Source organism: Lipotes vexillifer, unplaced genomic scaffold (genome assembly GCF_000442215.2).
Source record: "Lipotes vexillifer unplaced genomic scaffold, Lipotes_vexillifer_v1.1 scaffold1272, whole genome shotgun sequence".
NCBI lineage: Eukaryota > Metazoa > Chordata > Mammalia > Artiodactyla > Lipotidae > Lipotes > Lipotes vexillifer.
Window position 1 is genome coordinate 2,234,703 of NW_006779909.1, and position 26,427 is coordinate 2,261,129.

The 26,427-nt window shown below is 38.7% G+C and overlaps 1 protein-coding gene across 1 annotated transcript in view; it reads right to left on the reverse strand.

Annotated features, from left to right (window-relative positions):
- ATP8A1 (ATPase phospholipid transporting 8A1) overlaps positions 1 to 6,969 on the reverse strand; it is a 236,036-nt gene extending 229,067 nt beyond the window's left edge. The window contains exon 1 of the mRNA XM_007453049.1: positions 6,873 to 6,969. Within this exon, the coding sequence (XP_007453111.1) occupies positions 6,873 to 6,921 (49 nt within the window). The 5' untranslated portion in view covers positions 6,922 to 6,969. The remainder of the gene's footprint in view (positions 1 to 6,872) is intronic.
- Between the last annotated feature and the right edge of the window lie 19,458 nt (positions 6,970 to 26,427).

Below are 26,427 nucleotides of genomic sequence, written 5' to 3' on the forward strand. Positions count from 1 at the left end.
CACTCACTCTCTCTGTTAAAGAGTGTCATGTAAGTTGTAAATCTTTTAACTCATTTTCATGGTTACTTTGGGGCATCCTTCATTCACCACACCTTTTTGTCCCACAATTCAATTAGCTGGCACGCAGCAGATGCATAATACATGCTTGCTAAAGGAACAAAGGTTCTTAGTCATCTTTTACTTGGACGAATGAAACAGCCTTCTAAAGGTTTCCTTTTAACAATTCTTGCAGAAATCATCTCCATGCTCCTTTTGTTATCTTTTAAGTAAAGGAAATGTAGTATTCTTTATAATTACAAACATTTTAAAGGTGCCATTTACACAGACCAGTCTAGGAAAACAGTCCCTAGGACGATTCCTAGATTTATCACTTAGCACATGTTTTACATAATCAAATGAATGTCTTACATTTTAGCATAATATTCAACAGAATAAAATGCAAACCATTGGATAGGTATGTGCTTTTTTTGTGTGCATTTCCTTAGTTTCAAATAATGGTCCTTATTTTGTAAATTATGAGCTCTAGAACACCTCTTTTATTCAAGCAAGACCCTCTGACAATCTGATGGTGACGGTACCTGTCAGTTGCCAACCCAATAACCATTTTCCCTTTTTCTTTTAGGAATAAAACACTGAGTAATGTGCCAGATATAAAACTCCATTTCCCAGCTTCCCTTGCAGAAGGGAGCCAATGCAAAATAAGCATTAGCCTTTGTGCGGTACTTTGAAGAAAACCCTTTGGTCTCACACCCTTCCATTTTCTTCCTACCTGGGACTCCTACACAATGGCTGGAACCCGGTAACCAGGTTATGACTTTATGGAAGTTATATACTCAGAATGATGAGGCAGAAAGATGTAAGGAGCCCATGTCCCTTATGACTTTATGTAGTAGACATAGCTCACCTGTACTGCCCTCATGTTAGTTTTACAAGACTGAGAAAAATTCTATTTTGTGTAAACTGTTATTTCAGTCCCTGTTTCTAGGATTCCTAATGCTGAATTCAGAGACTTATTTGATTTAGCTGGAGTAGAAAGTGAAGAGACCTGTAATTCTTAGCCCTCTGCTTTATCTAGTCTTGTGTTCTGGCAAATTTATCTACTATCAGGGTTTCAACTATTATCTCTGAACTTGAGATTCCCGTTAGATTTTACCCATATCTAACCTCCAAATTTCAAAGTATCCTCAAAACATGTCCATTTGGATGTCCCCCAATCACTTCAAAATTTGAATGTATATCTTCTCGTACTGTACTGACCCTCTTTCTCAATTTCCTTATCTTTCGATAGATCTTCCCAATCAATCAGGTTCAAGACTATAGAGCAGAGTTCCTGAAAACGTTTCACCTGCACCAGAATATTCTGGGCAGCTCATTAAGAATGCAGTCCCATGGCAGATCTACTCAACAGAATCGTCATGAGGCAGCCCAAGAAACCGCAGTTTTAATGGAATACCTGGGATCTTGTAAACATTAAAATTTGAAATTGCTGCTTCAGAATCTCCTGCGGTACATTCACTGTATCACTATGTCCTATGATGTGGCCTTTGTCACCTCATTTCCTACTCTTCTCCCCCTCCCTGTTCCTTTAACACTCCTCTGTCCTGCCTTGGGGCCTGTCTGGAACATTCTTTCCCCAGATTCCCACCAGGCTTCTTTCACCTCCTCCACCTCAACTTTTCAATGAAGGCTAGCCTAACCAACCTATTTAAACTTGCAATTCATCCACCAACCTTATGTATCTTACCTTTTCTTTATTTTTCCCACAGCACTTACCACATAACAAAGTCTATAATTTGCTAATTTTTTGTGTTTGCTTTGTCTCTTGCCTCACTAGAATGATAGCACTTCCAGGGCAGGGCTTTTCACATTCTGTTTGTTCACTGATGTATCTCAAGTACCTGGAACGGTACTTGCAGGAGTTCAACAGATATCTGTTGAACACGTTAATGATTTACTGAGAAATATCTCTAATTCCTCCCTTCCCAGTGTCACTGCTCCACTCCAATACTAATCCTGGCTTTTGTCATTTTTAGACTTTTTAAAAAAAACAACAGAGTGTATTTACAGTGTCATTTCCTCCAAACCATCCAACATACTTCCAGGCTTATCTCTCTAAGACACTGTTTGGGGATGTCACTCCCCTATAATGATTTGGCTCCTAACTGGCCCAGTTAGAAGTATTATACATTGGCCTCATGCTTGCATGAGAATTGAATTAGATGAACTCTAAGATCCTTCTCAGATGTTTGATTCAAAATCCGAATGACTCATCTTGGCATTTAAAATGCTCTGTAATCTAGAAGTATTTACTTATCCAAATTTACATCCCATTCCTTCCAAGTTTCCCTTTGTTCCTGGCCAGTTTCTTTAAGAACTCTCAAATAAGCCACGGTCATGTTCACTGCTTTTTCAATTGGTCACTCTCTACTCTCAATGCCCTCCTGACTACTGAAATAGATGGCATTATCTTGGAAGCTTGGTACTCAGACTGTGACCTGCAGGCCAGCACCACCCAGCGTTACGCGTGAGCTTGTCAGAAATGCAACTCCAGCCCTACCCATTTAGAAGCTGCATCTAACAAGATTCCCAGGTGATTTGTGGGCATCTTAAAGTTTGAAAAGCACTGAGTGAGCACTCATTTCAAATCATTTCTCAATGGAATGTTTGCTTGGCAGACCTCGTATTCTTATGTCTGATCTGCCACAGCTCTTTGTTACCCATAGCAGGCATGCTGTTTAATTAATAACATCCCCTGTTAGACTATTTCTTTTTTAAAAAAAAATTTATTTATTTATTTATTTATTTATTTATGGCTGCATTGGGTCTTCGTTGCTATGCATGGGGTTTCTCTAGTTGTGGCGAGTGGGGCCTACTCTTCATTGTGGTGCGCGGGCTTCTCATTGCGGTGGCTTCTCTCGTTGTGGAGCACGGGCTCTACAGTGCAGGCTCAGTAGTTGTGGTGCACAGGCTCAGTAGTTGTGGCGCACGGGCTTAGTTGATCCACAGCATGTGGGATCTTCCCGGACCAGGGCTCAAACCCATGTCCCCCGCATTGGCAGGAGGATTCTTAATCACTGTGCCACCAAGGAAGTCCCAGACTGTTTATTTCTTATTTCATGGAAGTTCTTTCCCCTCAATTTGGTTGTAAATAGCTTGCACACAGAACAGCCATGCATCTGGCCAATCTGAATGCAGGGAACAGAAGCCCATTCAAGTCACTTCAAGGAAAAAAAGAGCTTGTTCTAAGGCTACTTGGGAACTGGGACTAAAAGAGTCAGGAGGGAGGTGCTCCAGGGACTGGCCACCCTCTCTCAGCATGTGTCTCTCTGCCTCATTCTCTCCATTCAGTTCATTTTCTATCCTATCTTCCTCTCTTCACGCAATTTCTGTTTCCTCATACTAGCAGCATTAGCACAACCTATTACAGCCAGCCATTCTCTCCTCTACCAGCCTATTCTCCTCTGCCCCTTTCTGCTTCAACCTTCACTCTAAGCCTCTAAGCTTAACTCTTCCCATGGGAGAGGTGATCACCACAAAGCATCTTTCTGAGCCAAAACACAAGCTTACAAGTGTTTGAACCACCTATGGATTCTCTGCTTTTGGGTCAGGAGCCTGCCGTGGTCCAACCAACTGAAGCCAAGGACGCTGCCATTCAGAACAAGGTCTTTAGGCAGCAGGAGCTGTCAAAAGAGACTATTCCTTAGGAAAGAAAAGTGTGGGCAGGGCAGGCAATGAGCCACATCGCCAGCCCCCAGGGTCATTATTAATGCTGTCCTCACCACAGTCCAGACCAAAATGCTGAGCACATAATAAACTGAACCAACCAACACGGTGGGTAAGGGTCATTCACTAAGTGCCACTATGCCCCTGACACTGTGCTGGATGCACAGGGAATACAAAGATTAAATAGAACCAGTCACTGTTTTCCAAAGCTGTTAATTCAAATGTGTCACTGAACTAGCTACTTGACCTGTGACACGTACCTCAACCACCTGGGCCACAGTTTCCTCAACTATCAGATGGGACCATCTTCACCAATCTCCAGGAGCACTGTAAGGTCCTATAATGTAATCTTGGTAAAAATGCTTTGAAAAATATACATGCCAATCAAAAACAATACTGTAGCCTCTCAGTACTTAATGAAATCCTCTCATATGGCATAGGTTTTACATTATTTTCTGGTCCTTTCTCTTTTCCCATTTCCCATGATATAGACTCCATCAACTGCTATTATTTGAAAGAACAATCCCAGTATTACCGCTATATTTTCATTACCTGAATGGCTCACTCAAACGATAATTAAGAAAATTCATTCACTATTGTCAAAAAGACAACAAACAACAAGTGCTAGTGAGGATGCAGAGAAAAGGGAACCCTCATGAATTGTTGGTGGAAATGTAAATTGGTGCAGCCACTATGGTAAACAGTGTGGAGGTTCCTCAAAAAATTAAATACAGACCTATCATATGATCCAGCAATTTCACTCCTGGCTATTTATCCAAAGAAAACAAAAACACTAATTAGAAAAATATATGTATCACTATGTTCATTGCAGCATTATTTACAATAGCCAAGATATGGAAGCAACCTAAGTGCCATCAGTAGATGAATGAATAAAGAAGATGCAGTGTGTGTGTATATGGAATATATATAATGGAGTATTAGCCATAAAAAAGAATGAAATCTTGCCATTTGCGACAACATGGATGGACCTAGACGGTATTATGCCAAGTGAAGTAAGTCAGAAAAAGACAAACGCTGAATGATTTCATCTCTATGTGGAATCTGTAAAACAAGTGAACAAACATAACAGAAACAGCATCATAAATACATAGAACAAACAGGTGGTTGCCAGTGGGAATTGGAGTGGGGGTAGAGACACAGGTAAGGAAGATTAAAAGGTACAAACTTCAGGTGCAAAATATGAGTCATGTGTATGAAATGTACAGTGTGGGGAATATAGTTAATAATTATGCAATATCTTTGCATGGTGACAGATGGTAACTAGACATTGTGGTGATCATTTTGAAATGCATAGAAATATCGAATCACTATGTTGTGTAACAGAAATTAACATACTCTTGTAGGTCAATTATACTTCAAAAACAAACCAACCAACTCATAGAAAAAGAGATCAGATTGGGGGTTATCAGAGGTGGGGTATGGGGGGAGGGGAAATCAGATGAAGGCAGTCAAAAGGTACAAACTTCCAGTTATAAGATAAATAAGTACTAGGGTGTAATGTACAACATGATAAATATAATTGTTTATACATGAAAGTTGTATGTTATATATAAAATTTGTTAAGAAAGTAAATCCCAAGAGTTCTCATCACAAGGAAATTTTTTTCTATTTCTTTAATTTTGTATTTATATGAGTTGATGAATGTTCACTAAATTCATTGTGGTAATCATTTCATGATGTATGTAAGTCAAATCATTATGCTGTACACCTTAAACTTATACAGTGCCATATGTCAAATATAGCTCCATAAAACTGGAAGAAATAAATAAGAAAAAAAAATGCACTTCACTCAGAAGTGTAAAAAACGAATGTACACATTTTTACTGTGTACATTTAAAGACAGCACTATCATTTATTCAATGTGCATCTATAAAGTGCCCTGTATATTTTTTCATTATATTACAAATGACAATAAGAATGTACTAAATCCCTAAGTAGGACACAGGTTAGTTTTGACTCTTGTGTGGCCTTCTCCCCAGAGCAGTTTCACTGAGTACTTCCTAAGTGCTGTAATCCGAAAATCATAGCTACTAGAGCTCAGAGCCCCCATTTTTAACATGGGGGCTCTGAAGAGGAAAAATAATAAAATGGCCTGTCTCAAACCCCTATAATCCAATTCTCCTAAAATCTGTATCTTTTTTCCTAAAATCAGTTTACCACTTGCCAAACATTAAATGGGGGGGGCGGGGGTGAAAGATGGACATCAGTGATGTTGTGAGAACATGAGCCACCCTTTACAGGATTCAAGTATGGGTTTATGTGACAGAAGAATAAAACAAAGCTCCAGATATGCACTGTTTTGGCTTCGCTATGAACAAAATGAAAACGTATTTACCAACTGACTGCCACATGCTAGGCCGGATGCTGAGGGCTCATCAGAGGATGAAGACAGCCTAGGCCCTCCAAAAGCTTACTGGCTTTTACCCTCGGGCATCTGTTGCTCATTGCTGACTAGTGTAGCCATTCAACATATGGCCCTGGGTGGAGCAAAGAAAACAGCTTCCACCTTGCTAAAAAGTCCGCTCAGCTGGCCAAAATGCAGGTATCAGGTAAAGGGAAAAACAAAACCTCAGACGGGAGCTGGTTGAGACTCCGCTGCAGGAGGCGGAACTGCAGAGACTGTAATGCACAGCACCGGCTGAGCGCCCAAGCCCAATTAAGGCTCCTCCCGCTCGGAGAGGCGAGGGGCTGTGGATCAAAGGATTCTGCAACCTGGGAAAGGCAGATTCAGTTCCCGGGGAGCAGTGATGGGGGGCTGCAAAAAGGTGGGCGGCTGGCTGGGGCTGTGTTCCCTAGAATGGAGAAGCAGAGTGGAGACAGAGTGGTTTGTGCGCTAGTGGGGAGGGAGGTGGGCAGGGCGAGAGCGCAGAGACCCAGTCACGCTGCCGTGTAAAGCGAGCCTTGGGGATCCCTCCGAGGACATCAATTTCGGGGCTCTGCAGCTGGAAAGGGGTCTGCACTGATGGCGGCGCAGGGAGAAGGGTTCGCAAACACACACACACACGCGCACACACACACACACACACACACACTCTCACACTCTCTCTCACACCGCCTGACCCTCGGCTGGCCCCGAGCCGCCCCCGCGCGCGCTAAGCACACAGCTTCGCGCTGCGGCAGCCACTCACCCTCCGCGCGGGAGCGGATCTCCGACACGGTCCTCCGCATGGTGGGCATCGCGGCGGCCGCCGCAGGTGGGTCTTCAGACCAGACTCTGCACCTGTCACGGCGCCGCGCGGACAGAGGATCTGGCTTCTCCGCGCCGAGCGCTCAGCAGCCGCGCGGGCCCAGCCGCCCACCCAGAATAGTGCCGCTGCCGGGCGAGGCCCTCGCACACCGGCGGGAGAAGGAGGAGGTAATGAAGACGTCGGCGTTCGCAGAGCTGAGCGACCTCTGCCTGCAGCCCCGGAGGGAGCGGCGCGGCAAGGGGCGGAGCTCCGGCGTCGGCGCCCGGGTAGGGATCCTCAGGACGCCCCCTCACTCGCACAACTGCAGCGCTGCGGGGAAGGCAGGAGAGGGGCGGGGAGAGACTCCGGAGAGCCTCCTGCGCTCCGCCCTGCTTTGGACCGTACCATCCCCGAGGGGGGAGAGGCAGATGCCGGCCTCTTCCACCACAGGCGCCCTCGTCCCTCCCCTTGGCTTCGGCGCTTCCTGTTTTTTCTCAATGCTTTTCTGCTTCTTCCAAGGCTTGGCCAGAGAGGAAGGGGTACTGTAGCTCCTGCGTCCTTGCAAATCCTCTCCCTCCACCCTCTAGTTTTAATAACAATGGAGTCGCCCGTGGTGCGGAAGTGGGGTTGGGTCTGAGTGGGCTGGAGAGCGGCGAAAAGGCCTGGGGCGTCAAGGGCTCCGAGCTGCGGAGAGGCACTGCATGTTGGCTCCCCCCGGATGCAATTCTAGCCTCCATGCACCGGCAACAGCCCTCGCGACCTGAGTCGCACCTGCTCACTCGCCTGGTCCACGAGCAACAGGTTCTGAGGCCGGGGTCCTCGGGCGCTGGTGGCTCCTCCTGCCCACGGTGCTCATGTGCGTCTGGGGCAGGCCTGCGAGTGGCCGGGTGCATCCAGCTAGTGCGTGTTCTGCAGACTGACAAAGCTCTGGACTTGCAGTAAAGTCAACTATTGGGCCAGGTGCTTCAAATTTTGCTTTTAGTCAAACATGCAGGAAGTTGGGAGCAGTAGTTTTACCTGAAAAGGGGAGAGGAAACCTAGTATAAAGTCCATAAACACATTAAATTTTAGTTTGCCCCATATCCTACATATAAGGGTAACTTCGGTACCTTTTATTTTGTATAAGGAGATCTATGCCATCAAGTTATCAGAACAAGTACGGTAGATTTTATTTATCGTTGATTTCATCTTTAAGTTAGGCTGTAAGGTTTTATATGTTGAATAGATCGTGGCGAGCCGCTGAAATGGCGAGAAAGGAATAAATTGAGTTGGAAACAATTTGCTGCTTCTCTCATCTTGTGCTCTTCCTCCAGCACTTGGTGGAAGAGGGCTTTACGTGGAGGCGTTTATTGTGAACTTCTTTCAGGTCCTGAAGAGAGAGATCTGGAAAGGTTTCAACAGAGAGATAAGTGATTATTCCCAAGCCTCAAGAAAAAATAAAACCTGCTGATAGCATCTTATCTCCATTTGTGGTGTTTCCTCTGTCTCCTGCAGGTAGCGTTTGCTAATCAGAGCCCTGCCCTACGTTAATTCTGAGTCAGGCGCTCAGTACATATTTATGAAGAACCCACTCTACTTGGCTCTGATTCAGAGGCTGGGATTAGAACAAAGAAAATGTATTTCCAGCGTTCATGAAACATTGCAGGGTAGAGCAGGACTCAAAGGTGTTTATTTCAGTGATGGTCTTGATTTACAAGTATGGTCTTCTAAAAGTAAGAAATGAACACACAGCCTTTTCAGGACAGTCATCACTGGCCCTTTTTATTCCTTCCAGGTCCAGGATCTCCTTGGATAAAGCAGACTCCCTCTGGCTTGATGAACATGCATCTGAAAAAAATTAAAAGGGTAAGTGCAACAAGGAAATAGTTTTAAAAAATCAGCTCTAAAAGTTAGTGAACAGAAACCAGAGAAAAATGCAGTGCTTTTGTGATTAACGTTTTAGATAGAATTTTATATAAAGCCAGAACCAGCTTTTATTCAAAATCAGTGCACAGCAGCATACCAGTATTTGATTAATGAGCAATCACCTTTGTAATTCCTATGGACCCTGAAATGAAGTTCAATTCTGCTTATTTACAGATGATTAACTGGAGTTCCAGAGATTACCTCTGTTTTCTGTAGACCAATCTATTTTATATATGTCTGTGTGTCTGTGTTTCCCATTAACAACCCATCAGCAAAGTTGACAACATACATCATTCATACAGAAAATGACAAGAGTCTTTCATACAGAGAAGAACATTTCATGATATAGTCCATAGCTCACTGTGTGTCCTTTCCCAAGTTATGCTATCACTTTATCCATAATGGCAATAGTATCTTACCTAACTCATTTCTTTTTTGTTTGTTTGTTTTGTTTTCCCCAGTTTTGTTTTTTAACATCTTTATTGGAGTATAATTGCTTTACAATGTTGTGTTAGTTTCTGCTGTATAACAAAGTGAATCAGCTGTACGTATACATATATCCCCATAATCCCTCCCTCTTGCATCTCCCTCCCACCCTCCCTATCTCACTCCCCCGCAACTCATTTCTGAAAAACCATTCATTTCTGATTGTTAGAAAGCACACGTGTCTTTATTGGTTCAGGACCCTGATTGAAGTTGAATGTTGTACTAATCTGCATGTGTTTGATTTCAAAGTCCTCTCAGATCTCCTCATCTTCCATTGCACAGTGTGCTAGCCCCTGGCAGGGAACTCTGGTGCCAGCAACATGACCTTGTCACAGAACCTGTAATACAACTCAGATGTCAGCAAGATCGTTTAAAAACGTTCAGGTCCTGCGACTGCACTGTTGATGGACTTAGAAGGAAGCGGGTTATTCAAGAATAACTTTTCCAAGGGCCAGGTTTTATCTTCCACAAAGTATCCATTGAATGCATAACATGTGTGAAGTGCGCAGCCAGAATGCTAAGTTACAAAGACACTTAATGCATTTGTTAAAGTAACCAGCAGTGTAACAAGATGGCTGACACAATGCCAAATAGGCCAGCAGCAACACTAGAAGCATTGAGAGAAGGGGAGATTCCAAGAGCTGAGTGATCAACATACTTGAGCTAGGTTTTGAAGTAGGGGTTAAGTCTGTAGAAGTGAAAAGGAAACATCATTCCAGGTAGGAATGCTTGGTATATAGTTAAGTGCTCAATTATGATTTTTTAATGAATGGTTAAGGAAATGGAATGGTAGAAGACCATATATGGCTGGGGAGAACCAAGAGACCAGTTGGACTACAGGGATCTCACTGAGAATCTGTACACTTTATTTTTATTTTTTCTTATTTTATTGAAGTATATTTGATTTACAATGTTGTGTTAATTTCTGCTGTATAGCAAAGTGACTCAGTTATGCATATATATATTATTTTTCATATTCTTTTCCATTATGGTTTATCACAGGGTATTGAATATAGTTCCCTGTGCTATACAGTAGGACCTTGCTGTTTATCCATTCTATATATAATAGCTTACATCTGCTAACCCTAAACTCCCAATCCATCCCTCCCCCCAGCCCCCTCCCCCTTGGCAACCACACCTCTGTCTGTTCTCTATATCTGTGAGTCCGTTTCGTACGTATGTTCATCTGTACACTTAAAATGTGGGAATTGTATGTTGTGTGAATTATATCTTAATAAATCTGTTTAAAAAATTGTCTCTAGAGGTGTGAGCCACAAAAATTATCAGGTCCAGCAAGTCAAAGAGATGTTGAGCATATTCCTATCTTGGAGGGTTTTCACTTACTAATTACGTGATGTTGCCTTGAGTTTGTTGTTGTTGTTGGGGACACCGAGAATTAGGAATTGGTCCTTCTTGGGAGGAACTCATAGTTAACTAGGTGACAGAGGCATGCTCACTAATATACTAATTTATGATATACCCAGGAGTGCTTTGGGAACTTACATCCTGAAGGTAGTTGGAGATGTACTTGAGAACCCTGCTTCTGATTGAGAAGGAGGAACGCAAAGTTGAATACTATACGACTATAGAATACAGATGCTGGATAATGCTGGCAACTACATTCTAAATTCTTTTGCAAAAGCACAAAATGGGGTAAATTAATCTTGAAGTTTAGATAATTATACCTTTTAGTTTAAAATTGAGGTTAAGATATAAAATTCTATCTAGTCGCAAAGCTACCTGGTTATTGTAAGAAAAGATGCTTATTACCTTTGGTGTGTGGTTGGTATATTGATTCAATGGATGGTGAAGATACTGTTACGGCTAAGAGATTATTATAACATCATTATGGTATGGTTAAGATATTATTATGCTGTTGGGCTTGTAAGGCATTTTCCCCAAGTCTTCCCATCTTGATTGCTCTTTTTCTGTCACCATCGTTTACATGCACACCGCACCGGTGCACCAGCAAGTTCTTTAGGCTCAGTTTTAAAAATATGTCTTACTTCTATCCACATTTCATCTCCACCTCTACCTTGTACAGGCCCCCATCATCATTCACCTGCAGTAGCCTCCTAACTGATCTCCCTGCTTTTACTTTTGTCACCCATTCATAGTTATTATTATTTAAAGACACAAATGAGTTTATTATTTTAGGATGAGTCAATGTCATTATTATTATTTTAAAAAACAAATGAATTTTAATTTCTTTAAAACACAAATGAGTTTATGTCATTTCTTAGGACTTCAGTGGCTTCCGGCGGCACCTGGATTGAAGCCCAGACCCTTTCTGATCTTGCCCTTGCCTGCCTCTCGGGCTCATCTCCTTTTACCCCTTATTTGGTCATTGGGCTCAGATTATCCCAGCCCACCCCAGCTGATATTGCCCCACTTCCCCAATGCTAGCCACCACCACATTGCCTTAGTCTGTTTTTCTCATAGCACTTATCTCTGAAGTTTTCTTGTTTGTTGGTTTACCTGTTTATGATAAATAGGTCTTGCTCTGTTGTCTTACTTACTATAATTTGTCTAACATTGAGAACAGTGTGTGTCAAATGGCACAGGATCAATAAATATTTGTTGAATGAACTGAAAAATGAGCGTACTGTGAATGATCTGGTTCCTTAAGATTGGAGACTGGAAATAAGTCAAAGAATAGATAGTATTTTATTTGAATAGATAATAAGTTTTACCCTTCATAAGCATGTATTCTGGAATGTATTACTTTGTCATGAAATAATTTAGAACATATTTGCTATGAAGTACTTGATACCAGAAGAAGCTTCTGAATACCATATTGGCTTTTGTTAAAATCAAGTGATCGAATTTTTAAAACAATAGACTGATTGGAGTAGCTTGTTCTTGCTGGACTCACTGTAACAAAACCCATATAACACAGAGATGTGTGTGCAAAGATATTCACTGAAGCATTGTGTAGGAGCAAAAAGAATGTAGTCATCACCATGTGCTGATATGGAAAGAGTATCAAAATATATTAAGTAAAAAAATGCCTGTAATAAAACAGGGTGTATAATATGATTCACTTTGGTAAATAAATGAATTACATATATATATTATTTTACAGAAAAGCATAAAATAATAATTTACCTTTGGGTGGAAGGACTGGGGTAGTGAGGAGGGAGGTTCCTATTTGATACTTTTCTGCCTTGTTTGCATTTTCTAACTGTAAGTTTTTTTTGTTTAAGTGTCAATAGGGGTTATTTGGATTTTGCTTTTTTTTTTGTATTAATAAGTGTCTTATCTTTAAAGCACTCATGTTTTTAAAAGTGTACTCAGAAACCATCAGAATATTCAAGAGAATTTAATCAGAATAAGAAATGCCAGATGAAAAAACAAAACAAAACAAAAGACAAACTGATTTCAACCAAAAGCTCTAAATCCATTGTCACTGAATAATCCAGTCACTTATTCTTACTCATAATGTTAAAATCAATACTTTTCTCTCATGCCTGTGATTCATTTCTCATGAGTTTACCATTCTCTTTCCAAACACGTTAGCAAAGTTTTAAGTCAAAGTTATAATGTCTTTAAACATTATTATCTTCTTCATATAGTGGGAATTTCCAACAAAAAATAGTACAATGATTTTTTTCTTCACTATAATTGGAAATATTTTGCTCCTGTTTAAATGAAATGAAATTTAAAATGTTGATTTGTTTTATATGAAAAGACTCTTAATAGAAAAATAATTTAAAATATACTCCAGTACATTTAAAATAGTGTTTGATTCACACATAAGTTTTCAGAAAAAACATTTACTGAATTTTTTACTCAAAAAGTAAATGAGGGCTTCCCTGGTGGCGCAGTGGTTGAGAATCTGCCTGCCAATGCAGACGACACAGGTTCGAGCCCTGGGCTGGGAAGATCCCACATGCCAGGGAGCAACTGGCCCCGTGAGCCACAGTTACTGAGCCTGCGCGTCTGGAGCCTGTGCTCCGCAACAACAGAGGCCGCGCCCCCCCGAGGCCTGCGCACCGCAATGAAGAGTGACCCCCACTTGCTACAACTAGAGAAAGCCCATGCACAGAAATGAAGACCCAGCACAGCCATAAATAAATAAATAAATACACTGTGTATAAAAAAAAAAAAAAAAAAAAAAAAAAAAAAAAAAAAAAAAAAAAGTAAATGAACGTTCAAGGCAAAATAATCCTGGTATTGAGATCTTGAATTCAGACTTATCATTTCAAACTGATAAGAGACTAATTAAATGGCATGATTTTTACTTTAAAAATTTCCATCCTACCAGAGCCAGGAAGTGAAAATTAATTAATTTAGAAGTGCTGTTTCTTTTCCAAAACTTAACAAAACAACATTCTAGTAATGCTGAGTCTCTGTAAAATATTATTGTAAAATATACTTCATGGATAATACATTTACTGTAGTATTTTCATGAATTCTGATATTTTAAAAAGCAGCTTTATCGAGGTATAATTGACACACAATAAACTTAATATGTTTAAAGTGTAGAATTTAATAAGTTTGGACATACATATAAACACCTACGAAGCCATCACCACATTCAAGATAATAAACATATCCATCATTTCCAGAAATTTCCTCTTGCCCCTTGGTATGGTTGTTATGTATAACTAGAGATGCTTTTTCTTCATGCATTCAGTGCAATTTATTGAGTGCCCACCACGTTCTAGATACTGAGCTGAGTATTTAAGATTGAATGGTCAGCTAAACCAATAGGTTCTGGACCAATGAAAAATTATGATCAAATGATTATGTAGGTAAATAAATATAAAATCACAACTGTATATCATGTTCTAATGGAAAGTTAGTCTACACCTGTATATATTGATTGTACTTCAAAGTATTTCTGGGCTTTCACACTTATATCTGGAACTCTTCAGAAATGTGTATATGTACGTTTATAATATATCTGAAAATAGACATTAACATTTTATTTCTACTGGATGTTATGGCATTTATCTTGAAAATGGTGTCATGTTTCTTATATGAAAAGGATAACCAGTGAAGACAAGAAATTTTATTATAATTTATTTTTTTGATGTTTACCAGAAAACCAATATTGGAAATGAAAAAACTCCTAAGAAAATTTCACGTCCTCTTCTTGCCGTGTCATATTAGGTGTTATTTCAAAGGAAGAGAGGTGATAATAATGAGGTAAAAGTATTGAAAGAAAGGAATGTTTATTAAAAATTGAATATAGCAGTAAATGACATAAATATGATTATGAAATACAATTTTGTAGTTCCATCACTTTTAATTTGGAAAGAATGCCAGACTTAAGATGGTTTCCTGATGAATTGAAATAAGCCATAGCTATCAAATGTGAAATATTTGCCGATTGCTTTTGGGCCTCTTGGATGATATATCCACTGCTTGGGTTCATAACTCACTGCAGTGTTTAGCAGATATATTGGAAAATCACAATGTTATTGTTTTTTTCCCTCTGACCCCAGAAATTCTCAGGAACAACATTTGCTGGAAAGAGGAATCATTTATCACTGTAGATTCTTTCCAACTTTGAACTCTGAGGAAAACTACCAAATGGAGAAAGAGAATCAATACTTAACTCAGGATTACATTTTAGTATTCACTCTAAAGAAAGAAGCCAGGGGGAAAACACTATAAAGAAAAGGCGTAAAGAAGATAAACCAGCTATAGATTCAGGGCTTGTGGAAGCTGGACATTCTGGAGGCAAGAGTGAAGTTAGCTAGTGCCAAGGACGGGAGCAGAGGCTTGGGCCTCTTGGATAGATCTGCTTCTGGATCTAGGCCTGAAATGTCAGCTCCTCTTCCCTGCCTGTGTTCTCTTGTCTGTTTTTCATTTAGTCTAACCTCTTAAAAGCTGACCTTTGCCTGTTAAATTGGAACCTCTTTCCTCCTGTTCCTGAATCCATGCTATTCTGATTCCAGCTTGCCTCCCAGGCTTTCAGCAGCCATATAGCCTCTAATTGAAGTGGCTGCACTCTGTTGCCTGCATAGCCCCTCAGGGTTTCCAGTGCCCCTTGGTTTGATCCTGTGCCTAGTGTTGGCCCCCATTGGCTGCTTCTGACTTCCTCTTGTGTGTGTGTGTGTGTGTGTGTGTGTGTGTGTGTGTGTGTGTGTAATTTCTGTTGTACAGCAAAGTGATTCACGTACATATATATATATATATATATATATATATGTTTTTTTAATACACTTTTCCATTATGGTTTATCACAGGATATTGAATATAGTTCTCTGTGCTATACAGTAGGACCTTGTTGTTTATCCATTCTATATATAATAGCTTACATCTGCTAACCCCAACCGCTCACTCTGTCCCTCCCCCAACCCCTTCCGCCTTGGCAACCACTAATCTGTTCTCTGTGTCTATGAGTCTCCTGACTTGCTCTTGATCTAAAATGACAGTGAAGGAGGAAAAGGGAGACCTGTAGGTTGAGAAATACTGAGAAGATTTGAATAAGTACATGGGAACCAAATTATGGAGGACCATGCAAATCAGCAGAGGTGTTAGAATGAATGTACAAGGTGAAAGGGAGTTACAGTAGGCCCTAGGTAACACAGGATAAAATTGTGTTTTAAAAAGATTTTTGTGGTGGTAACAATACGGAGCATGAATTACAGTAGAAGTAAAGAGATCAAAATGGAGATGTCAAAGATCTGTTCAGTTAACAGAGGAAATGATGATTTTTTAAAAATTAAGCTTGAATGTAACATGAGGCATTTTTCATAATACTTATGGGACTACGGAGAGTAAAGGACAGTAGTCTCTTTATCTGAAAAGAAAAGATAATCTGTGTAGTTACAGATATAAGTATAGATATAGATATGATTATGTTTGAACTTTTTATATGTTGGGTCGATTTTTTATTGAACCAGAAATTCTGACATTCAGGGAGGGGAGATTACCTTCATTACTTTCTTTGAAAGGTGCTAAGTGTATGTTATATTTTAGCATATGCTTAATTAACAGAAGTGTTTTATTTATCTTTTAATATTACCATAGCTTTCAGTAGTCTGAAAAAAATGTATGATTAATCTAAAAACCTCATTGGTATCAATCCTGACTTAATGAAAAGAGCTGGAATCAGAAGACCTGGTTTGCACCTCAGTTCTGGTTCTTTCTAGTGGTTGGATTTTGAGAATATCATTAAAAAACCTTTCAGAACCTCACATTGGCTAGTGGGTTAACATACAGGCTTTACAGTCAAACAGCTAGATTCATATACAGGTTCTACCACTTACTAGTAGTATGACTTTGGCCAAGTTACCTAACTTCTCTGTGCCTCAGTTTCTTCATATGTAAACAGGGACTAATTATAATACCTATTTTATCAGAATGTTGTGAGAAGTACATGAGATAATTTATTATAATGTACTATACAAATTTTAGCTGTTATCACCTGGTGCATCCAACCTGTTTTTATAATCTGAATGATGTAAAATTAAATGATTTTAGGTACTAGAGGCATTTCCCTCAATATTGCCTTTCTTTGTATAGTCAAATAACATAAGTTTACTTAATCTATCATTTGTATGACAGATGGCAGGAATGTTAGATATGTAATTTTAATGCAGGATTCTATTTATGGGTTTCAAGAGACTTGCTGCAAGAAGGCTGATTAGTAATATTTATTAAAATGTTAAAACAAATATGTCTTCTTATGTCATTTGGAATAAAATTCAACTGTATATAATAGAAAACCCAAAATAACTGTGATCTGTATGAAGCGGGAGTTTATTTCTCTGTCATATAAAAGAAGTCTGAAGATAGACTCCACACTGGCATCAAAGAATCAGGGTCTTCCCTTTTTGCTCTGCATCCTCAAGGTCACTTCATGGTTCTAGCTGTCTTCTCGTGTGCCAGCTATAACATCCGCATTGGAAGATGGGAAAAGGAATAAAGATAAAAAGAGATCCCAGCAGGCTTAGATAGATCTCTTTAAGCATCCATTCCTGAAGTCTCCAAAGAAATTATGCTTAAATCTTATTAGCTTAAATCTTATTAAATCTTATTAGCCAGAACTTAGTCTCATGGCCACACCTAGCTGAAAGGGAGGCTGGTAAATTTAGTTTTTTATTCAGCGGGCAGTGTATCTAGATAAAATTTGAAGTTCTGATACCAATGAGGAAGGAGAGGATGCCTTTGAGGGTAGGCAGCCAGCATTCTCTGGCTTCCTCATAAATCTCAGAAATCATTCTCAAGGTTGCATTATTAAAATCCTGGAGTTCTTCATGGACATAATAATGAAACTATGTTTTGTTCAAATTGTGTTTTTAAATATTTATAAGAAAAAAGGAAAAGAGTTTGCTTTATTTTAGAAACAGTCTTGATGAAGTAGGTTTTAAATTGATGGAGTTTAGCAAAGAATTTATTAAATGCTAATTGAATATAATATTGAATTGAGTATAGTAGAAAATAGAGGGATAAATTGTTGATAAGTTATTAGTTATTAAGGTGACTTCCTGTTTTAAAGACAAATAAAATTTAAACATTTATACACCAACAAATTGGACAACCTAGAAGAAATGGATAAATTCCTAGAAATATACAACTTACTAAGGCTGAATCATGATGAAATAGAAAATCTGAACAGACAGATTACTAGCAAGGAGATTGAATCAGTAATCAAAAACCTCTCAACCAACAAAATTCCAGGACCAAACAGCTTCATGGTAAGTTCTACCAAACATTCAGTGAAGAATTGTTACTAATTCTTCTCAAACTCTTCCAAAAAATAGAAGAAAGGGAACTCTTCCACACACATTTTATGAGGCCAAATTTACCCTGGTACCAAAACCAGACAAGGATGCCACAAAAAGGAAAATAATAGGCCAATATCCTTGATGAACATTGATGCAGAAATCCTCAACAAAATATTGGCACACAGAATTCAACGATACATTAAAAGGATCATACGTCATGATCAAATGGGATTTATTCCATTCATTTAAATGGTTCAGCATCTGCAAATCAATCAGTGTGACACACCATATTAACAAAATGAAGGATAAAAATCATATGATCATCTCATAGGTGCAGAAAAAACATTTGACAGAATTTAACATCCATTTATGATAAAAGGTTTCAACAAACTGGGTATAGAGGGAACATACCTCAACATAATAAAGATCATATATGACAATCCCACAGCTAACGTCATACTCAACAGTAAAAAGCTGAAACCTTTTCCCTTAAGATCTGGAACAAGACAATGCTGTCTACTCTTACCACTTCTATTCAAGATAGTATTGGAAGTCTTAGCCAGAACAATTAGACAAGAAAAAGAAATAAAAGGCATCCAAATTGAAAGGAAGAAGTAAAACTGTCAACATTTGCAGGTGACATATTATATATAGAAAACCATGAAGACTCCATCAAAAAGTGTTAGAACTAATAAATGAATTCAATAAAGTTGTGGGATGCAAAATAAATACACAAAAATCGATTGCATTTTACACTAATAACAATGTATTAGGAAGAGAAATTAAGAAAATAATTCCATTTACAATTGCACCAAAGAGAATAAAATACCTAGGAATAAATTTCACCAAGGAGGTGAATGACCTGTGTATTGAAAACTACAGGATATTAATGAAAGAAATTGAACAAGACACAAATAAATGGAAAGACATTGCATGCTCATGGATTGGAAGAATTAATATTGTTAAATTGTCCATACTACCCAAAGTAAAATATGGATTTTACTGCAGTCTCTATCAAAATTCCAATTGCATTTTTCACAGAAATAGAACAAATGATCCTAACAATTGTATGGGACCACAAAAGAGCCTGCATAGCCAAAGCAATCTTGAGAAAGAAGAGCAAAGCTGGAGGCATCACATTCCCTGATTTCAAACTAAACTATAGTAATTAAAACAGTATGGTACTGGCATAAAAACAGACACGTAGATCAATAGAACAGGATAGAGAATCCAGAAAAAAACCCACACATATATGGTCAATTAATTTATGACAAATGAGCCAAGAATATACAATGGGGAAAGGACAGTGTCTTCAATAAATGATGTTGGGAAAATTGGATAGCCACTTGTGAAAGAATGAAACCAAATTACTATCTTACATCATACACAAAAATTAACTCAAGATGAATTAAAGATTTGAGCATAAGACCTGAAACCATAAAACTTGTAGAAGAAAACATAGGCAGTAAGCTCCTTGACATAGGTCTTGGCACTGATTTTTTGAATCTGATACCAAAAGCAAAAGAAATAAAAGCAAAAATAAACAGGTAAGACTATATCAAACTAAAAAGCTTCTGCACAGCAAAGGAAACCATCAACAAAATGAAAAGCCAACCTATTGAATGGGAGAAAATAATTGCAAATCATATATCTGATAAGGGGCTGATGTCCAAAATATAAAAAGAATTCATACGACTCGATAGCAAGAAAACAAACAACCCAGTTAAAAATAGGCAGAGGATCTGAATAGACATTTTTCCAGAAAAATACAACAGGTACATGAAAAGATGCTCAGCATCATTAATCATCAGGGAAATGCAAGTCAAAACCACAATGAGATAATGACCTCACAGCTGTTAGAATGGCGATTATAAAAAAAAAAAAGAAATAAGTTTTGCGAGGATGTGGAGAGAGAGGAACCCTCATACACTGTTGGTGAGAATGTAGATTGGTGCAACCACTATGGGAAACAATGGTTCCTCAAAAAATTACAAATAGAACTGCCATATGATCCAGCAATTCTGCTTCTGGGTATTTATCTGAAGAAAGGAAAAAACAATTTGGAGTTATATATGCACTCCTATGGTCATTGTAACATTATTAGCAATAGCTAAGATATGGAAACAATCTAAGTGTCCATCAGTGGATGTATGCATAAAGAAATTGCATATATATATAGAGAGACATAATGGAATATTATTTAGCCATAAGAATAATGAAATCTTGCCATATGTGACAACACAAATGGACTTCCAGGGCATTATGCTAAGTGAAATAAGTCAGATAGAGAAAGACAAATATCATTTGATCTCTCTTATATGTGGAATCTAAAGATAAACAAATGAACAAAAAATAAAAACACAATAAGCTTATAGATACAGAGATCAGATTGGTGGCTGCAAGAGACAAGGGTTGTTGGGGGGTGGGAAAAATGGGTGAATTTTTTTTTAAATTTAAACAAATTTAATAAAAATTAAAAAAGAAAAACAGAATCTTAGGGGTGAAAACAAGACTCACAAAAGCAGTGGATGAAATAAACACATAGAAAGGTCTTCTATTTCCATTTTGTCTCTCTTTAAAATCAGAAAAGGGAAAAATTAAAGAATTAGAGGTCTCTGAAGAGAGATGGTACTTAATAGCATTATGGAAGCATCAGTCTTTGAGTTGTGTACAGACTGCACTGTGAGGGAAGGGTGGCATACCATATTACAAAGCTGCTGTGGCCATCTTGTCGATGTTAGTTTTCCGTGTTCTTGACCGCTTTGGGATCCCGAAAAGGTTATCCAAAGCAAACTTTATTTTTTAAATTTAATATTAAATGCATTAAATTTATATATTAAAAACATAGTTCTTTCTTAAGCTTTGAAATTCAACTTAATCATTTTATTCTACTTAAAAATGTAGCAAATTTTAAGAATTACTTTAAGGAGGTGTTAATGTTTGATTCTTTTCATAAACGAAAACTCCCTTAAATGTTTTAAACTGCACTTATTTAAGTCGGTACATTTTGTTTTCTTTTTAAGTCCTTTACTCACCTGAAAGAGCCTTCCAAGTACTTAAGTAACCATTAAAATAGGATAAATTTAACTTATAAAAATAAGTCTTAGGCTTTCTTAAATTTTCTAATACTGGTGGATCTCAACATAATTTCTTTGACTAAATCAATTATTCAGTCCTGTCAGTTTAGTTTGGAATCACAAGGATGAAATATTTTTGTAATAGGTAAAATTCTCTTAAATACATTATTTCTAAACTTTACTAAAAAATATTAGTACTATAAGTTTGATTTACTTAACCATATGAATGCATCATTCTCTAGGTTTAAAGCTAATAATTGTCTTGAAAACAATTATGTCATCCACACAATTTTAGGGTTAGCATTCCAAGCAGTTTTGGAGATTACGCTCTCAGTTGGCTGAGGTTGAATATTAACCAGAGATGTCATTTAGGACATCTGAGCTCTAGAACTACAGATACCCTTGAAATTTTTCTAGCATCTGTGTCTGTCAACAGGACTCATTCTCTAGATTCAAGTAATCCAAATACTTCTCTCCATGTACAGAAGTCCATATTTGTTCCATTTGATTCATTTCAACTAATCCATTACTGTGTTATTCTATTTTACATTCTCTTCATATTTTTTCCTGTCAACATTAATGTGTACAGTTCTTTCAACGACATTGGATTGGATTTTGTTTATTTTCCAAGGCTTTTTCTAATTGGTTACTTTTAGTTTTAAGGTCCGGATACCCTGAATGATGATGGTGAATTGAATAGAAACAAACAAATGGAGAAATGGAGAGTTGTCCTGAAGGGAGCATATAGAGTAGATGTTAGGGTTGGTGATGGATTCTTAGAAAAGGAAACATTGAGTAAAGACCTCAGAGATAAGGTGGAGCCCTCAATCCCATTACTCCCCCATCTCTTCAATCCCCAGAACACAGCTGTCAAAACTACGTGAAAAGTACTTTGTTGAGAGTTTTGGAGTTACTGAAAGGGATTATATAAAATGGAAAATAAGAGGATGTTTCTTTTTAAATTTATGGCACTTAAGAAAGACTTTTATGCTAAGTAATTGACCTAATGCCTTTCTTACGAAAGACATTAAGGCAATTTGTTCCATAGACCTTACGGAGTCCTTCCCTTCTGTTATGTGGGAAGCTTAGTTCCTGAAGGAGATCAAAGTCACTAAACTTAAAAAAATACCATTATCACACCTATAAATTAATATTAATTTCTTAGTATTATTACACATCTAGCAAAAGCTGAAAATTCTTTAACTTTTAGGAATTCTTTGCAGATAAGTTGAATGGAAGATGAGGGGAAATATTCTCATTATAGAAAAACTCTCACTGTTAGAACAAATGAACAGTCATAGTGAAAGGAAACATTTTACTCAACATATAAGAAATCTTGTTGCTTCTAGTATTTCTTTGTAGATTAGATAGTGGAAAAATTTATAGAGTAAACCATAGGTATTTCTTTTTCAATGTCTGTTTCCATGACAGATGTTTAGGGAATGTGTGTGTTGGCAATGAGATACCACTTTCAGCAAGAGAGAACAGGAGTAGCACACTTACTGAAATTTCCATTCTGCCAAAAACCTGGTCCAATGCATGTTTCACCCTAAATATTAAGGGGAAAAGCTCATCTCACATTCTCTCAATTTCATCGCAGTTTGTTTTCTGGCATTGGGAACGAAATAGGGACTTTTGCTTTTGTTTCTGTTTTTTTCTTATTACAGTGCAGTAAGACTCGGAACAACTGACAACTGAGAATGTTGTAACAGTGAGTGAATTATTTGGATTGGTCACCTTGAAGAAGCCTAAAGAATTTGGCAGGCATTCAAAAGCCAGAGATTGAATGAGTTAAGGGTAAAATTGACCTGTCTTGCAGCTTTCTGTCCAAAGGACTGCCTCCTTTGGAGGCAGCTTTGCCAGCTTTGGAGTCTGAATTCTCTTGTTTAGAACACTGAGAAGTTTTGAAAGCCCTGACATATATCCATAAAACTCTATCAAGCAAGGTCGAGGAAACTGCTTCCTTCCACACATACACAGGTATCCAGGCAGCTTGCTCAGGCATACAGAGGGCAACTCAGAGCAAAGCAGCCTGTTCCCCTTGAGCTCTGTTCTCTTATTTCCTTGGAGTACATTCAGCCATCTGAGCATCTGACTCAGACATAGCGGAGATACTGTTGCTGCCGGAGGGTAATAGTTTGTTCTGTTTTCCTGGAATGCCCTTGCACTGAGAACATTAGAGGCTGGGGAACTCAATGAATTTTCCCACTAAGTGCATTTCTCACTAGCTCTTCCTGCCTCTTATTTCTTCCTACGCCTCTTATTTCTTCCTACCATTTTAGAGGGAACAGCCATCCCACTTTTTAGGCCACCAGCTTGTCTGTGGAATCGGTTGAGTGCATTTAATAAGTACAGAAGAGATGCTTACAGAGCAGGTAGCAGAAATAAGAATAGGAAGTTTCATTTTTCCAGTCCCTTGGAGAATGAGATATTTCATGTAAGTGTATTTTTCTAGACAGCTGGAACTTCTGCCCTAAACATCAAAATTTGTTTTTAACTTAGGGAAGTGGTAGAGCGTAGTGGTTAAGCACACAGACTCTAAGACTCTGAGACAGATTGTCTGTATTTAAATGCTGACTCTGCCACTTTCTAGCTTTGTAACTTTGGGCACTGTACTTAACTCCTCTTGCCTCAGTTTCCGTATCTGTAAAGTGGGGATAATAATAGGTTCTATCTTATAGAGTATTTGTGAGGATTAAACAGGATTCAGCGGGTTAATGTATGTAAAGCCCTTAGAACAATGCCAAATATGTTAAATCATAGAAGAGTTGTTACTATTATTAGTAATTTAACTATTCGTATACAAATATTGCTACAAAATGGTACTAATTGTTTTACAGAATATATTGAACATTGAGTATCTCAGTGCCTTTACACACAGAGTAGTAGTATAGTCATGCCTTCAGACAGTGCTGTGAAGATGTTGATGATGAAATAATAGTTAATATTGTTTACTGAGCAGGTTTCATGAATGTTACTGGTAATTCCTACAGTGAACCTCTAAGATAGGTATATTTGTAAATAGGTTTGGACGATTTAAGTACTTGCCAAACTTCATGCATCTAGAAGCAGACGATTTGAGATCCAGACTCAGGGCTGTGTGACTCCAGAGCTGGTGCTCTTGGTCACCTCACCACACCGACTGGCGGCCAGGACTTCTGGTCCTCACACCAGTGTTTCTTAAACTTGGGTGTGTGTTGGAATCACCCTGACACTGGCTAGACTGCCGGCTTCCACCTCAGAGGCTGAGAATTGGTGTATTAAGTTGCTAGGTGACGTTGATGCCGCTGGTACAGAAATCATTCGTACTTTGAGACCTGCTAGCCTACAGTAAATGACGCCAGGCTATTTTCAATACCATTCTTTAAAAAACTGTCTTTTTACCATCAGTTGCCCCTTGAAGCTATCAGTGTGTTCTTTTGCTTTCAAATTCCCTCACACACACATTCACCTGTTTTAAAATCCTCTGTGACTCACATCTTATGGTATTGAATTTGTGGATTTTACGGGCAGCAGCTGCCCTTTGGAAGTTTCTTTCACTTGCTGCTCAGTTCCCTGGTGCATTTGGTTCTTTAACTCTGCTAGGAGCTTGACTTACTTCCTTGCATGTTGCTTCTTTATGTTTTAATGTAGGAAAAGTTTTGAGTGACTAAGCTTAATGGATTTAAAATCTCCATCACATGCCACTTGCTCTCCTTTTCGACGTTGAGGGCTTCACAGCATCAGAGATGATTCTATAATAGAGCATAGCAAAATCTAACACACCCTGGCTCGGCTTTTTAGACTCCTTAACACAGGAATCTCATTCCAAGGATGTGGTGTTTTGCATCTATTTCTCCATATCTATTCCTGTCTTTTATCAATATAGTTCTAAAATCCTGTGTCAGCCATGGAATCATCACAGCATTAGGTCTAGAAAGATTTTTTTCTTGGTAGAACTGTTTTTTTTTTTTTCCTCTTCCGATATGTAGATTCTTGATTCCTGAGCTGTTCCTCTGTAGTTTAACAGTATAAAAGACAGAAAGCTCACAACTGTGGCTTGCTCCAATGTGATTCCTCACTCTATTAAAGCATAGATAACTTTGGGTGTACTTCTATGAGAAACCAGGTCATGAGGAGCTATGTTGGCCCACTTGTTCCCTTGATCTCATATTTATCTTTTGCATTGCTTTTTTGGCTGTTCGTGGTAGATTGAAGTAAACATAACCTTAAACATAGCTCAAGTCATCGTTCTAGACCAAACTTTGTGGTCTGGCTAATTCATATTCCCTCCCGGTTTCCTATTATAAACCCATACATTTATTTCTGTATTGCTCAATACTTTAAACATACATCCTTTCTGTATTACTGTATGTCACTCATCTTCTATCCCTACTCTGTACCTACCTCTGGACTTAATGTTGAAAGAGAAAAATAAAAATTTATTCGTTTAAACCCCTGTATTGGGGTTTCTATTACTTTTAACTGAATACATTCCTTAGCTGATCCTCTTATATTATCAGAATTCTGTAAAGTAGGACTATTCTAGGATTAGTTATTTTAGTGGCTCAACAGAGTCATCAGAAACTGCGATTTTTGCCCTCTTTCTATATTTCCATTCCCTGCGCTACAGCAGATTACCTCATGGTTGCTTGATGACTGCAACAGTGCCAGACATCACATACACTCATACTAATGTCTATCTTGGGTCTCTCTCTCTCTTTTTTTTTTTGGCTGTGTTGGGTCTTCATTGCTGTGCGTGGGCTTTCTCTAGTTGCGGCGAGCGGGGGCTACTCTTCATTGTAGTGCATGGGCTTCTCATTGCGGTGGCATCTCTCGTTGCAGAGCACGGGCTCTAGATGCGCAGGCTTCAGTAGTTGCAGCACATGGGCTCAGTCATTGTGGCTGATGGGCTCTAGAGCACAGGCTCAGTAGTTGTGGTGCACAGGCTCAGTTGCTCCGTGGCATGTGGGATCTACCTGGACCAGGGCTTGAACACATGTCCCCTGCACTGGCAGGCGGATTCTTAACCACTTTGCCACCAGGGAAGTCCCTTGGGTCTCTCTTTTTTTTTTTTTGAATTTTATTTTACTTATTCTTTTATACTGCAGGTTCTTAGTAGTCATCAATTTTATACACATCAGTGTATACATGTCAATCCCAATCTCCCAATTCATCACACCACCACTACCCCCCCCTGCCGCTTTCCCCCCTTGGTGTCCATATGTTTGTTCTCTGCATCTGTGTCTCAATTTCTGCCCTGCAAACCTGTTCATCTGTACCATTTTTCTAGGTTCCACATATATGCGTTAATATACGATATTTGTTTTTCTCTTTCTGACTTACTTCACTCTGTATGACAGTCTCTAGATTCATCCACAT